Source organism: Eulemur rufifrons, chromosome 28, assembly GCF_041146395.1.
Source record: "Eulemur rufifrons isolate Redbay chromosome 28, OSU_ERuf_1, whole genome shotgun sequence".
Lineage (NCBI taxonomy): Eukaryota > Metazoa > Chordata > Mammalia > Primates > Lemuridae > Eulemur > Eulemur rufifrons.
In genome coordinates, this window is record NC_091010.1 from 30,825,456 (window position 1) to 30,840,859 (window position 15,404).

Consider the following 15,404-nt stretch of genomic DNA (forward strand, 5'->3'; position numbering starts at 1 on the left):
AATGGAAGTTTTATCTAAGCGTAAACACACTCTGCAAAAAAAAAAAAAAAAAAAACAAGAGTATTAAGTGTAAAAAAGACTAAGTCTTATGTAGGCTAGCATTCAACAAACACCCTAGTAAACATTAAGATTAGGACGTTCAAAAGGTCAAAAGAAAATCTTGGAGATATACGTCCAGTATGAAAGCCTTAAAAATAGATTTGGTGAAGATTTTAGTTTTGCTTTAGGTTCCAGTGTCATTACTTTTCTGCTACTTTGATTTCCAATAGTTCATTTATTTTATGCACTCCAGATTAAGTTGCTAAGAAGGGAAAAATAATCTCACACTACCAGTTTGAGACAGATTTTTGCCTCAGATATGTTCAATTCCACCCCTAATTTTTATCTACCTTGTCGTAACAACTCTATCTATTATCTATAATTGTTGTTTAAGTGGTTAAACTCCCTGAACTCAATATCTCAGGTCATTTATCAAATGCATGCCAGAATACTATTTCTAAACACCAATGCATTTGGTGGCAGGCTTTACAGTGGCAAGTGAGTTGATATACATTGATCGTACAGCTACATCTGGTGGCAGGCTTTAAGTCAGAATCCGACACTTATTTTAGTCTGTGCATGGCCCACCCGTTATTTTATTTACCACTTCCATCCACATCTCTTTCCTGTACTCCACACTTATCTCAGTCACAGTTTTAGTGAACCCACAAGCTAACTCTAGCAAAAATGAATCAAAAACAAACGCCACTGGAGAGCTTCTTTGAAAAGGAGGAAAGACCCAATGATGAGACAGCAGAATACACTAAGACTGCCAACAAAATGAAAGCTGTATTTAAAAGAAAATACCAAGACTCCTACTTCAATTACAGGTTCATTGCCACAGGTGATTCATATTCTCCAAGCATACTTTGTATAATATGTGGCAACTGGCTATCAAATGAAGCCATGAAACCTTCAAAACTGCTTTGCCACATGGAGACCAAGCACCCTGCATTAAAAGACCTTTGGAGTTTTTCAAAAGAAAAAAATGTGAACACGAAGAAGCAATTGTTGACGGCCACCACTTCACAAATGCATCTGCCTTGAGAACATCATTCTTAGTGGCTAACCGCACTGCTAAAGCTAAGAAGCCCTTTACTGTTGGTGAAGAGTTGATCCTGCCTGCTGCTAAGGACATTTGCCGTGAACTTTCAGCAGCAGCTACAGTTCAAAAAGTTGCATGTGTTTCTCTTTCAGCTAGCACCATAACTAGACGAACTGATGAAATAGCAGAGGATATTGAAGCACAACTGTTAGAGCGAATGAATGAGTCATCATGGTACACAATCCAGGTTGAGGAGTCTATTGATGTTGACAACAAGGCACCAATGCTTATTTTTGTGCAATATATTTTTCAGGAGGGTATGCATGAGGATATGGTATGTGCACTTTGTTGCCAACCAACACCACAGCTGCAGAACTATTCAAGTTATTGAATGATTACATATAAGGAAAACTGAATTGGTCATTTTGTGTCAGTGTATGCATGGACAGAGCGGCTGTCATGAGTGGACAGCTTTCTGGTTTCACTACTTGGGTCAACGAGGTTGCTTCTAATGTGAGTCTACACACTGTGTCATCCATAGAGAAATGCTGGCTAGCCAAAAAATGTCACCTGAACTGAACGTTTTGCAGGATGTCATTAAAATGATCAACCACATTAAAGTACATGCCCCTAACTCACATCTGTTCACGTAGCTCTGTGAGGAGATGGATGCAGAGCACACACATCTTCTCTTATACACAGAAGTAAGATGGTAGATCACTGGCTAGAGTTTTGAGTTATGAGAGCCACTCCAGAGATTTCTTTCAGAAAAACAGTCACCACTGGCAGCACATTTCAGTGACACAGAATGGGTGGCAAAACTTGCTTACTTGTATGACATATTCAACCTGCTCAGCAAACTCAATCTGTCACTTCAGGGGAGAACAAGAACTATGTGCAAGTCAGCAGATAAAGTGGCTGCATTCAAAGCCAAATAGGAATTATGGGGGCGACAAGTGAACACTGAGATTTTTGACACGTTTCAAACATTAGCAGAGATTTTGAAAGAGACTGAGCCAGAGCCTTCTCTCCCCCAGCTGGTGCATGATCACCTAACTCAGCTTTCAAAAGAGTTTGAACAGTACTTCCTAACCACAAAAGACCCCCAAACTGGGAAGGAATGGATCTGCGACCCATTGTAAATAACCCAGATGAATCCATGCTAAAAGAGGATCAACGTCTTGAGATCACAAATGACATGAAGGTGGCCTTAAAAGTATGTTTGAAACAATTTCAAATCTCCATAGGTTCCGCATTAAAATCAAGGCAGAATATCCTGAGATTGCCACAAAAGCACCACAAAGCCTACTTCCATTTCCAACATCCTCTCTTTGTGAGGCAGGGTTTTCTGCAGTGACAGCAATCAAAATGAGATTACCGAGTAGAATGGATGTAAGCAACACACTTTGGATGTCACTGTCTCCATCACCCCCAGATGTGACCATCTAGTTTCAAGAAAACAAGTTCAGGGCTCCCACTGTTTCTGCATTATGGTGAGTTGCATAATTATTTCATTATATATGACAAAGTAATAATAGAAATAAAGTGCACAATAAATGTAATGCACTTGAATCATCCTGAAACCATCTCCTCTGTCCCCCACCACCCCATCTGTGGAAAAACTGTCTTCCATGAAACCTGTTCCTGGTGCCCAAAAGGCTGGGGACCGCTGTTTTAGGAGATAAATTTTGAGAACCACTGACCAATGATTTAAAATTCATTCAACAGAGAGGTGATTAAGAGGTTCATCAAATATCATTAACCTCCTTTTTAATTATTTTAAACTATTTTTTAAACAATAATACAAACAGCATATACTAAATTATGCCATATTATGTGATTCTGGGTAAACATCCAAACTTTGCCTGCTACCTCAGTGCAGAAAATGGCACAATGAATGAAAAGGTGTGGCTCTGTTTCATGTGTGTGTGTTTGTTTAAATTCAAGCCAGCAAGTATATGCTCAAGAACAATTTTGCAAACCCATGTACTTGCAGGAAGACCTCAATTAGTTGTGGGTAAGGCTCACCTAGATGCAACTATTTAGCCCTTCCTCTAATCATAATAAATTAGATCAAGAGCTTACTATGAATTTTGTGTACTTCTTCTCTTATTATATTTGTGATGAAGTTATTCTAACTTTGGAATAACGTTATACTTTTCCCAGTATAGGTAATGAAATAATTACCTATAAAACTAGAAATGGATCCCTAGTTAAAAATGGGGAATATTAAACAAATTTAACATGGATGTATTGTGACTAATTTGGTTCAAGATGTATTAAGTCTTACTATTAACTACTACCAGTTGATTTTTCAGCTAATATTGACCACACTGGCAACTATGTTCAAAGGGAAATACATAGGCTGGAAGCTCCCAGAAATAGTCACTCAGAGCTAAAATACAGTGACAGTCATCTGTCATTAGGATTTACATTATAGTGATAAAAACTGACAAGTTTTCAATGGGTTTTATATGATAAAATAGTGCAAAATAATAATATAGTCTCTGACAAGTTCCATAATTTTGCAACAAAATATGAAGGGGCTGATACAATTGTAAATTTGACAATTATAATGTACTCAGAACAAAACTATCATATTACCTAAGAACAAAAGCATCCATAAATAGGGAAAAAAGCTTATTAAATCCTGCATTTCTGATATTATAACAACAAATATGTTAAATGAGTAACCTATTGTCAAAAAGCTGAAATAAAACATTGGTATATTTCTGAAAATACAGAGAATACAAAAATCACTCACCACATACACCTGACTGATTAATTCAAATGTTAAGATTATGTAAAATCTTTCCAATTTAACTGAATGAAAATATGAATATGGCAAATCCATTTGCAAAAGCTTTTCAAATAGGTAAATTAAAAAATGGTAAACCAACATACAATGGAGAAAAAAATTTTAACGTCTAAGTCATTTTAACACACTATCACCACTAACACACTATCAATTTTTAACACACTATCAACTAAAATTTCAGAAATATTGAAATCATTATATTAAGGGAAATAAATAAAATTAAAAATCTCAGGAATGATAGCTCCTATAAAAGTTGTTGCTAGATTTCATCAATTAATAGCTGTATACTAATATGGATTAGATATCGAGATATTTCAAAATAATTCTGGATAATCACATACAAACTATCCATTAAATTGAAGTTGTTGGGTATTTTTCCTGAGCTAATTATAATTTTACAAACAGGAAATTTCAAAATTTATTTTTCATGCTAAATTCAGCTGAGTGTCCTGAAGCAAGGTATAAATATTTCAAAAATAACCCAAGAAATACATTTTTTCTTAATTAAAAAGCTTTGATAAACATCTCAAATACAAATAACATGGGGAAACCAATTTGATTATTACCTAGCTCTTTAATAAGCTGAAAATAACTGAATTTGACAATACAATCACAATGTTACCAAGCTTATAAATGCAGATAAATTTTCAGTAATGAAATTGATTCTTACAGATTCATCATATAAGTAAAATAAACTCTTCTGAATTTTAACAGAGATCAGCATAAAAGTATGAGTTTTTTTAAAAAAATGTCATCAACAAATATCTCAGAATGTTACATGATACACTATTTTATCACTGAAAAAAATGAACTGACCGATCGATCGATTCTATTGCTTCCCTCCAACTGGAACATTTATTCTTTCATGAATCAACTTTGAAAAAAAAAAAAAAAAACCTTACTATTTCTCTGTAAAGCTGGATCTACTTATTTGAAGCATATCCCAAGAAAGAAAAATGTTTAAAAATATTACAATTTGCCACTATTTATTTGTATGAACAAGAATTTTCTACATAAGTTCAGCATAATCCTTGATGCCAAAAAAAAAAGAGTTTTCTACATGCAAGGCAAAAACACAATAGCAACTTTCAAGCATAACTGCCAACTTAAATTTCCTGCTATACCACTGACTGACTTCATTTGAAAAATGCTGTTAGTATGAAATTACAGGATACACACACACACACACACACACTCTCTCTCTCTCTCTCTCTCTCATAAAATACTACTTTTTACTTGTTACATGGAATTCTCCAAAAAAAATTTTTTTTAAATAAAGGTTCTCTACATGTTAGAAAGTTTGAAATCTACTAAGAAGATAAATCCAAATCTTAAGCATGGTATAACTTAGCCCTAAATATCTTTCAGTTTAATTTCTCACCAGGCACACTTTTTTCTCCAGCAATACCAAATGCTATGTATTCCCAGAAAACATATGATATTATGCTTGTAGATATGCTCTTATTTCTGCTAGAAATGCCCCTCTTCCACTTCTGGAGAAATTTTACTTTACTTTTAATACCCAGATAAATGTTGCTTCCCAGACTCAAGACAGAATTAACTACTTTTTCCTCTAAATTTCATTATGTTACTTATCACATATTATTATATTTATCTATTTAAATATATTGTCTCCCAAAATATATTGTCTCCCTAAATCCTTTGAATGTAGAATCCAAGTTACATTCATTCTTGTATCTTTTTTCCCCCTGATCTTAATATACAGTCTAAAGTTGGAATGCATGTACTAATAAACCGTAAAAATAGGTAAGTAAAAGAATAAAAGGAAACTAAGGTTGGTCCCTATAAATTACTCATTGAGTAAGAATAGAATGGCACTGTCCTCTAGTTAGCGCTACTTAAAAGTGTGGTCTACCCACAGGCAATAGTCTGCAAGCTATTAATATTTATCAGTCTACAGTGAAAGAAATATAAAAATTAGGATTAAGCATTTAGAAACTTATTTTAAAAGAATTTAAGTGATTTTCATGTCTGTTGAATCCTTTTGTATCATTTTAATTTCATTTTTCTAGTAATTCTTTTTTTATATTTTTATTAAGTATCAGTGATAGGTTGAAAATTTGTTTTTAAAAGGGGGTCCTTTACCACAGATAGCTTGAGATAGACTATGGAAGACTATGAATAAGACTTTGACTCTTTTTTAATGAGAGTGTGGTTTAGGAGGAAGAATATGATATCCATATAAATTTCTGTAATATAATATCAATATAACTAAACACATTTCTCAAAGTTTATACCATTATCTTTGACACTTTAAAACACATCTGTTAATAGAATCATAAGTGTACCTGTGCATAAACAGCATTTTTTTCTAAACTTATTTATATGAAGGCTAGATTTCAAATTAAAATTAGGGTTTGTTTCTCTCCCTGCCTATCAGACTTTATGCTATCAGATGGCATAAAGAGCCATCCATCTTTGACCCCATACAGAGATAACTTATTGCCCAGTAACATCAGTCAGCTTTCTACAGCTCTATGCCTGATTTGCATACTTTCAAAACCCTGGAAATATATAAAAGCAAAATGAGCATACTATCTTTTAAAGAAATTCTCCTTTCAATATTTTTATTCCCATCAAGAGAGATTATGTTTTCGATCTTTTACACTACATGTTGGCAAACATTTCCTATAAAGAATCACACAGTATTTTAAGGTTTGTGGGCTACATGGTCTGTCACAGCTACTGAGCCCTGCTGCTGTAGCATGACAGTAGTCATAGACAATACGTAAACAAATGGGCATGCCTGTATTCCAATAAAATTTTACTTACGAAAACAGGCAGCATTTGGCCCAGGGACCATAACTCGCAGACCTCTGTTTTACATCATAGATATAACTTTAAAATGCAGTTATTAAGAAGCTATCACATAGTAAATGCTCAAAAACTATAGGATTCTTGTTGGCATTTATTATCAGCTTCTAAAATGTTAAAAACTGACAAAACTCATCAACATTCAGGCTCACGGAAGATGAGACATGATTTTTCAAGAAAATCAGAATATATTGAAAAATCTTTTTTTGTGCCTTGCCTTTAAAGGCATATGTCTAGGGAAGCTATAATAAGCCTTTCATGCTATTATTAGATAGCAACATTCCCACAGGTTACAGAAAACAAAAGATAGGATTTATTTACACCAGTTGCCACAACCACTATGACAAATAGTATATATGCAAAATCCCCATAAAGTAGCCCATTTTAAATGAAACACAAATATGGCCCATATAATCATAATATGTCAAACAAAACTAACTACAATTCTAAGTATGATGCTCTTTGCTCAACTCACATCTGTTAAGCAACTTCGAAATATAGAGCTCTTGTTTGCAACAACAACAAACCTGGATTGTAGATTTATTTCATCTTTGGAGTTCAAAGTGAGCCCTCCCCAGGATGTGATTACTCCTTTCCCTCGAAGGATGAGATACAAAGCTCATTAGAGGTCACTCTAAAACCAAAGTCAAATCCTAACCATTCCTTTTCACTTAAGTTCCAGTCTCCCTAGTGAAATATATATTTCAATGAGCAGTTCTTCTCCCCATTCTAGAACTCTTTTCCCCAGAACACAAAAAGAATTGCTGAATGTTTATTGTAAGTTTCTAAGAGGTCTCTTAATGTTAGATTCCAAACATCTTAACATAACTCAAATGTTCTTTTCACTTTATACTAATCCCTCTAAAAGGTCTCCTAAGATTCCAACACTATAGAGAAAATCAAAATTCACTATTTCACCATCCCCTCTACAGCATCAAATGGTTGGTTTTATATAGTAATGATTCTCAATGTATTATATTATCATCAGAATTTGAGTAGCTTTTGAGATGTAGGAATGAAGAAAAAGAATAGCCTAAAAAGAATATGTGGGTTCTCTTGTGGTGATCCACACTGAAACAATGACAAAGCAGTATATAATATACTTCTGGAAACATAATATCTATGAGAGAGAGAAGTGCCCCTAGAAAAGGGCTTAGGACATACTTGGATATCCACTGAGACCTAAAAATCTGAGATTTAAAAAAATTAATGTCATTATGATGTTTAAATATTATTTCCTTTCTCTTTTTTTCTTTCCTGTTAATGATTCTTCTGATTTCCCAGTCTCAAAAAGTTAATCCTGATCACTTTCTATTTTGCCTGAAAATTCAATCACAAATTCTAATTATTTTGGAAGTTTTTTCTTTTTTTTTGGTCATTGATGCTGGAGTGCAGTGGTCCAATCACAGCTCACTACAACCTCAAGCTCCTGAGCTCAAGCCATCCTCCTGCCTCAGCTTTCCAAGCAGCTAGGACTAAACCATATGCCACCACATCTGGCTAACTTTTTTATTTTTTTGTAGACATGGGGTCTCAAACTCCTGGCCTCCAGCACTCCTCCACCTTGGCCTCCCAAAGAATATTTTGGATTTCTTTTACACCATTTACAGTCACTACTCTTAACATATGCAGAACATGCTGAAGCGATCTACCTATTTTTTCTGCCTAGACTCTCCTACTCTTCTACACATTTCTGCTGAAAGTCTTCCCCACACACTGATTTTACTTCTCAAACATATACGTATAACATATAGCTTGCTCAATAAGATAGTTTAACTACTGCCTAGTAACAATAAAATATTTTAAACAGTTAAAGAATAAGGCATATGTTTAGGGCAGTAAAAATAGAATTTAAATAATTAATAAAGGATAAAAATATTCTTATAAAGAAATTTAACAGAAATGGAAAATAAACCCAAGAAAGAGACATATTCTACAAGGTAAAACTTGAATTATGCATCTACTAAGGGCAGAGAAGGAAAACCAGAAAAACAGAAACTAGGATTATGCTTGCTGCAGTAAGTGATGCAGCTGCTGTTATTACTAAAACCTAGGATAAAATATAAAAGTAATCAAGAAAGCATGTTCACATAAGTTAGAGGGAAAAGTAAAATTAGGCCTAAATGAGGAGGAAATATCAGTAGGAATAAAATCAGGTGATTTGTAAGTTTTTTAAATGGTGTTCTTATAGTGTGAATTTCTGACCTGCCTACTTTAGCAACAAAGCAAGTTGCCAGTGTTACTACTTATGACACATCAGTCATTCTACCACTGGAGGGAGTCTGGTCACATATGCTTTGATGTGACTTTTACTCTAGTAACTACTTGGTCTTCTCTGGGAATGAATTAGAACCCCTACCAAGAATATGAATTGGTTTAACATAACCTGATGGTTTTAAAGGTTTTTGTTTCTTTTAGTTTTTATTTTATCTTTGTTTTGTTTCATACTAATAAAAATTTATAGTATCTCTATAGTCATATCTGAGTCAAAGAAATTAATCAAGAGGTCACTTGTCCTAGTACAGATCTATCCTTGGAAAAAATTAATAAAGAAAAACATTTAAATTAAGAACAAAGAAGGGCTGTGAGACAAATACCTACCCAGAGTAGGTATCAAGCTCAAAAGGCACATGAAAAACAACAAACAGAAGATTTGAACTAGAAGCTGAAAACAGCTTTTTGGACTAAGTTAAAAAGGATATTACTGATAGGATGGTAAAACAGAAGCAAGAGATAAGGGTACTATAACAGTGACTTTTAAATTTGCTATTCTCTAAAATTCAGAATTTCCAGATTCCATTAATTACTCAATGAAGCTGAGGTGATTTCCTAACTAAACAACACATAACTGAAATTATGAAAAACAACAAAGATCTAACATTGCCCCCCCAAAAAAAAAAGAAAGAAAGAAAAGACAGTAGTTCAACTCAAGAAGGTATGTGGAGAATAATATTCTCCAATTCACAAATTCTCCATTCACAATAATTGTTACCCTATTTCATATCAAGACTTGTGATAAATGCTATATAAGAAATACTTTATGCACTTATTTCAACAATCCTACAGGATTGATATTGCTATACCCATTTTACATGAGAAAGCTTAAAACTAAAAAGGTTAATTAATTTGCCTACAGTTACACATCTACCAAGAGTCAATGTTCATTCTAACAGGTCGGTCTGATCTAAAATGGTATTATCACTATGCTATACTGCATGTCAGTGAGATTGAGTAATGACTACCTTACACTCTTGTAATAAAGACTATTAAAGGTAATAGTTATGAGTACTCCCCCCAGATGTTTGCTTCAGGAAATGTCATTAAGAATTATCTAATATACCTCTGTGCCTCTAAGCATTTCTGTTACTTTATGTTTCCAAAGTTAAAATCTATTTAATTCACATGTCAATAAGCATAAAGAAGAAGATCTCAACTGATTTATAATTTAAATAGATATCCATTCTCAAAGTAATCTATCATTTTAAATACATAAAAGGGAAAAAACCTTTTATTTTTTCTTTTTCTCCACAGGACTATTGTTAGAGACAAAGACAGGGAAAATATGTCAGCTTCTGTCTGTGCAATTTCTTTAAAATGTGTTCCCTTGATGATTAGTATCATAAACCCCATAAACCGTATCTACACAGTCATAAAACGCCCTAATCATAGAAATAATTGTGAAAGCTAGAAAGTCTTAGGGGTAAATTTAAGTGCTATAAAACAAATTAATTATGTATTTTCTTCTTTACTATAACAAGGGTGCAGGTAGCTTATATACATGTAAGGCAACATGTAGATAAATCTTTCCCTTTCATCAAGGAAATAAAGCTTTCTAATATATATGATAAAAAGATGAAAAGCAGAAGTAATGTAGAATTCTATGGGGGTGGAGTAAGGGGATGTTTTGTGAAGGTCTGAAGTATCTACATGAAGAAACAAACTGGAAATTGGTTCCCATATTATTGATGCTTCCAGATGAGAAATTTTTTTTCTCCTTCAATTTTTTTGAAAAGCCATAATAAAATTACATTATGTATGCAACTTGAGTATGCTTCAGCGCAGCAGAGATGGAGGAACAAATACTCTTCTACTTGCCATAGGAATTAGTAGAAACCACTAGATCTATAGTATCTCTTCGGGTTTCCTCATAGTCTATCCAGAATCCTCATTTTTAACTACAAGTAACACTTAGGCAGGCACCATATACTAGCAACCAAAGAACACATGCCTAGAAAAGATATCCATGAGGTAATGTGTGTGTGTATAAGAATCATTTTGCTTAATTAAAAAAAAAACAATTATATGACTACATGGACTCTAACTCATATTCTTCAGACTATTGAATATTTTGAGAAATTAAGAAAAAAGAAACACTGTGAATTCTTACTGAGAATGTAAACATCACTTTATAGGAAAATATCCAAGTAAAGGGCAAAAACATAAAAGAGAAGACCCAAGGAAACATGACAGAGACATAGGTAGGTTCACCAGCAGCTATGGTTCTTAGTCAATACACAAAACATCATAAAATTAAAAACATCTATGAGAGGAAAGAGTAAAATCTGGAAATGTACACTTAACAATCATAATATAGTTTCCCCATTCTATTTTATTCTGCTTCCAAGGAATTCATGTTTCTCTCATTTTTTCATCACCAAATTAATAGTAGAGTAAAATAAGGTAAGAAAAGACAAACAAATGTATTTATATTACAAAATTATGAAAATACAGCTCTTACTATGTACATAAGCACATAAACAGATCTGCCACATATTCTGCCACATTCTTGTCTACGTTATATATTTATAAAAGTAAAATAATGAGAATTAAGAGGAAGGAAAGTGAAAGGAAGTGAAAGTGAAGGGAGCAAATAGCATCCAGCTGAAAATTTCTCAATATAAAATGATACCAAATAAGATGTAGTTGACAAATTTAATGCAAAACTTTATAAATTATTATGTAAAAACATTACCCCCCCCAAACTATTCCTATGAAGCCAACTTAATACTTTTGGAATTGACATGTAAGATAGAATCACAAAAAAAAGTTAAGTATTTAACAACATCACTAAACAAGGTATTTCCAAATTTTTCCCCATCTTCTAATAGAAGAGCCAGCCCTTTATATTCATTGGAATAAGCTTTTATAAAATAAAACCCTGTTTAATTAGTCTATGTTAAATTAATTAGAAGTCTGCAAATAGTAATTTTAATTTTCATAGATAACTGCTTAGTGCCAGCATCCCCCCAAATTAAACATTACATAATTTACTCATTTTGTAGGATTCATAAAGTGAACAAAAACAACTAAAAAATATTACCACAATAAAATAGCTAGTACTTTAGAAGAGACCACAGTAAATACAGCATTAATTTTTATTAACTATTTATTAACTCTGTGAACTTCATAAAAAAGAAAACTTTATTTTCCCTAATATCTTTGAGATACATGCTAAATGCAATTTTAAGTATTGATATTACTGGGTTCTGAATAACAATGAATTGCCTATTTTCAATTACTACAGAAATGGGCCTTTGATAAATCACTGAAGTAAAAAAAATGAAATCTACTTTTATTAGAATTTTAGTTTTCTCTCGAATATAAGAAAACCAACATACTTACAATTTACAACAGTAACGCTACAAAAACTCATTTCATGAAAGTATATAAACTAAAATCCAAATGACTTCTTATATGATATATTAAAAATAACTTCTACCGTCTAATCATCCAAGCTTATATATGGAATATATATAAAAATGATGAAATTTTTTAGATGCCATAAATAAGTGCACTTGCTATGCTGACAAAAAGAGTCTAAGAATAAAAGATAAATAAGTTGCCTCTGCAAGAGTATTTATTTATTCATACCACATCTGTTTCAGAAATTAAAGTGGCTTTGGTTTCAAAAGTTTGAATTTTGTTTTCAAAATTATTAAATGTTTGTATTAATAAATACAAAATTCACTAATAAACACAAATTTCGTACTCACTTGACCCAAACGTACTGAATAGCAATGCGTAACCAAGTCATTACCATTTAAATGACTTTGGAAACAAGACCTCTGCTCCCTATTTCGATTACACTGATAAAATTTATGACCTTACTGTAAGCATATTAGTATCTCTAAAAAACTTTGGCTAAAAAATGTTTTACAATCTATATACAGTTAAATATTAATTTCGTTTATAATCAAAAGTGTTCAGGGCCATCCTCACAACATGCAAATTATTTTCCTCTGTCAGATGCAGAATTTTACGATTATTTCGCCAACCGGTTACTAATCAGATGACTTCTTTACAAATGAAGTTTTAGTCCACCTTACTGAAATAGCGTGAACTCTCCAACTAGTCCAACTAACACAAGCACTGTAACTACCCACACTGCACAGAGTACTGCCATCTCTCTTTAACGCCCAGACCTGTGCTCAATCAATTGCCTTCTTCAGGAGACTGCCAACTTTAACAATAGAATGAACCGTATAACCTCCACACACAATGGTGCGTACTCGCCACATACTCTGAGTCACAGCAGATATATTCGGCCAATTCCTTTACAGATTTTTGACGGTCTGAACCACGAAGCTCGTGTCTGTCCTTGGTGCTGAAATGTACCGTTTTTCTGCTCTCGCACTGAGAAACTGTCACCTGATCCCAATTTGAGAGGATAAAAAGACTTCTTAATTGGGGGAGTCTGAAGATGGGAGGTTTAAAAAGGAATTTGTAAGTTTCTGGACAGAGAATGCTAACTAGTTAGTGTGTGTTGGGGGGAGGGAGGTGCTAGAAACATCCAGAGGGCATTTTCCCTTCGGTGCCAGGAGACCCAGGAAATCGGACTGCGGCAAAGATTGGAAACGCCTGGTCGGGGCAGGAGCCGCGGGCGGGAACGCCAGGCGGGCGAAGGCTGCGAGGGGCGCCGCGGTTGCGGACGACGACCACTTTCCGCGCCAAGGAGCGAGCCCCGGGGTCCTTTTGTTTCTGGGCTAAGGGCAGGGCGGGAGGGCGGAGGGGAGTCCGCACCTGCATTTATTTGCACTGGGGGGACAACAAAAGACCCCGGCGTCCCGGCGGACGGCGTCGGCAGAGCCAGAGCGGCCCCGGCGCCTCGGCGCGGGCTCCGTCCCTTTCCTCACCGTCCCGGCCGCTCTTACCGTCCCGGTCGCACAGCTGAATGGCCTCCAGGCTGAGGTTTTTGATCACCTCCTCACAGGGGCTGGTGGGGCTGTTGAGGGCATGATCCAGGCGCGGCACCTCCATTTTTCCAACCCCTTTTTCAAGCCCGCCTGCTTCGTATCCTGGCTCTCTCCGCCGGCCGGGTGGGCAAGAAGGGCGGGAAAGGAAGGGGGAGTGGCGGAGGGAAGGGAGGGCGCCTGGGACGCGGCACTGAGGGGCCGAGGCTGAGCCGCGGGGCTGGAGAGCCGCGGCCGACGCGACGGCCGTGGCAGCAGCTCCAGGGAGTGTGCGGCTCTGAGAGACCGAGCGAGACCCGGCGCGAGGGCGGGAGGCGCGCGCTCCCGGCGGGGAGGGGACGCTGCGCGCGGGGAACGTGAGGGAGAAGGCGCGGGGCGCGCACGCGCGCGGGAAAACGCGCCCACCTGCCGGCTCGCGGCTCCCCCTCCCCCGCCTTCCTGCGCGCGCACGCGCCTCCGCCTGCCCTCGAGCCACGGCCGAGGCAAACCCGCGCGGGAGGCGTCCGACGACCGAGCGCGCGGCAACGGCGGGCGCCAGGGCGGCTACGTGCGCCGCGCGCGCGCCTCGCCCTCACTCCTGGTGATGGCGATTTGGCGTTTTCTCTCTGCTCAGTGTCAGGCGGAGCCCGAGTTGTCACTGAGATGTCTTCACGGGGAGGCGAGGGCAAGCAGGTTGGTTGGTCATCAAGCATTGAAAATGAAAAGTAAGGGCCCAGACTCTGTATCCGGGTGCTGCTGCCTTCCCCTTGCAAGGTTCCAGGCTGTTCGCTGCCTGCACCCTGCTGGCTCAACCCGAGCGGGTTACCTGAAGAGTGGTAGGGTTTGGGGACAGCATTTTGGCCACTCCGAAGGAGGGGTAAACATGGAAACTCAACCGCCAGAAAGGTGAGGGAATGAGAAAGTGCCAGCTAGCCTGCTAAAAGGGACGCAGACACGCTTTGAGGCCAACAGCCACTTAGCCTGCCTTCGCAGTCTAGCTTTCCTTCATTCATGCATTCAGCAAATAACTATCAAATGCTCACCCCAGTGCCAGACATTGTTCTGGGTGCTAAGAAGGGAGGATAAACAACACCTGCTCTCTCGGATTTGGAAGGAATCTTTGCTACAATAGAAAATGAAGATTGATTTGTGCTTCCTCAAGCTACCCTAAACTTGTGTCCTCATTGCTTTTAATGACACTTAAGATGCTGCAGTGCACTTAGTGGATGTGCAAATGTTTTAAAAAATAAAATAGATAGAGGTCACAGCCTTTTGACCTCTGTTCGCTAGTTTTGTTGCTATCTCAGGACCAATAATAAATGCCCCCTCTCCTTTTCTTAGTGTGTGTGCTTGTTGTAAATTAAGTTCCTTTTTATTGATTTTCCAATTTCAAACATAAATGTTAACCAATAAGGAACAATTTACATATAGATTGCTATATGCTACCCTTTCTAGTCACATCCATTTAACCATAACGTGACTAAATGTAGTTAATTGA

General features: G+C 36.4%; 1 protein-coding gene across 1 annotated transcript in view; it reads right to left on the minus strand.

The window, feature by feature from the left end:
- PHYHIPL (phytanoyl-CoA 2-hydroxylase interacting protein like) overlaps positions 1 to 13,994 on the minus strand; it is a 62,624-nt gene extending 48,630 nt beyond the window's left edge. The window contains exon 1 of the mRNA XM_069460735.1: positions 13,889 to 13,994. Within this exon, the coding sequence (XP_069316836.1) occupies positions 13,889 to 13,994 (106 nt within the window). The remainder of the gene's footprint in view (positions 1 to 13,888) is intronic.
- Between the last annotated feature and the right edge of the window lie 1,410 nt (positions 13,995 to 15,404).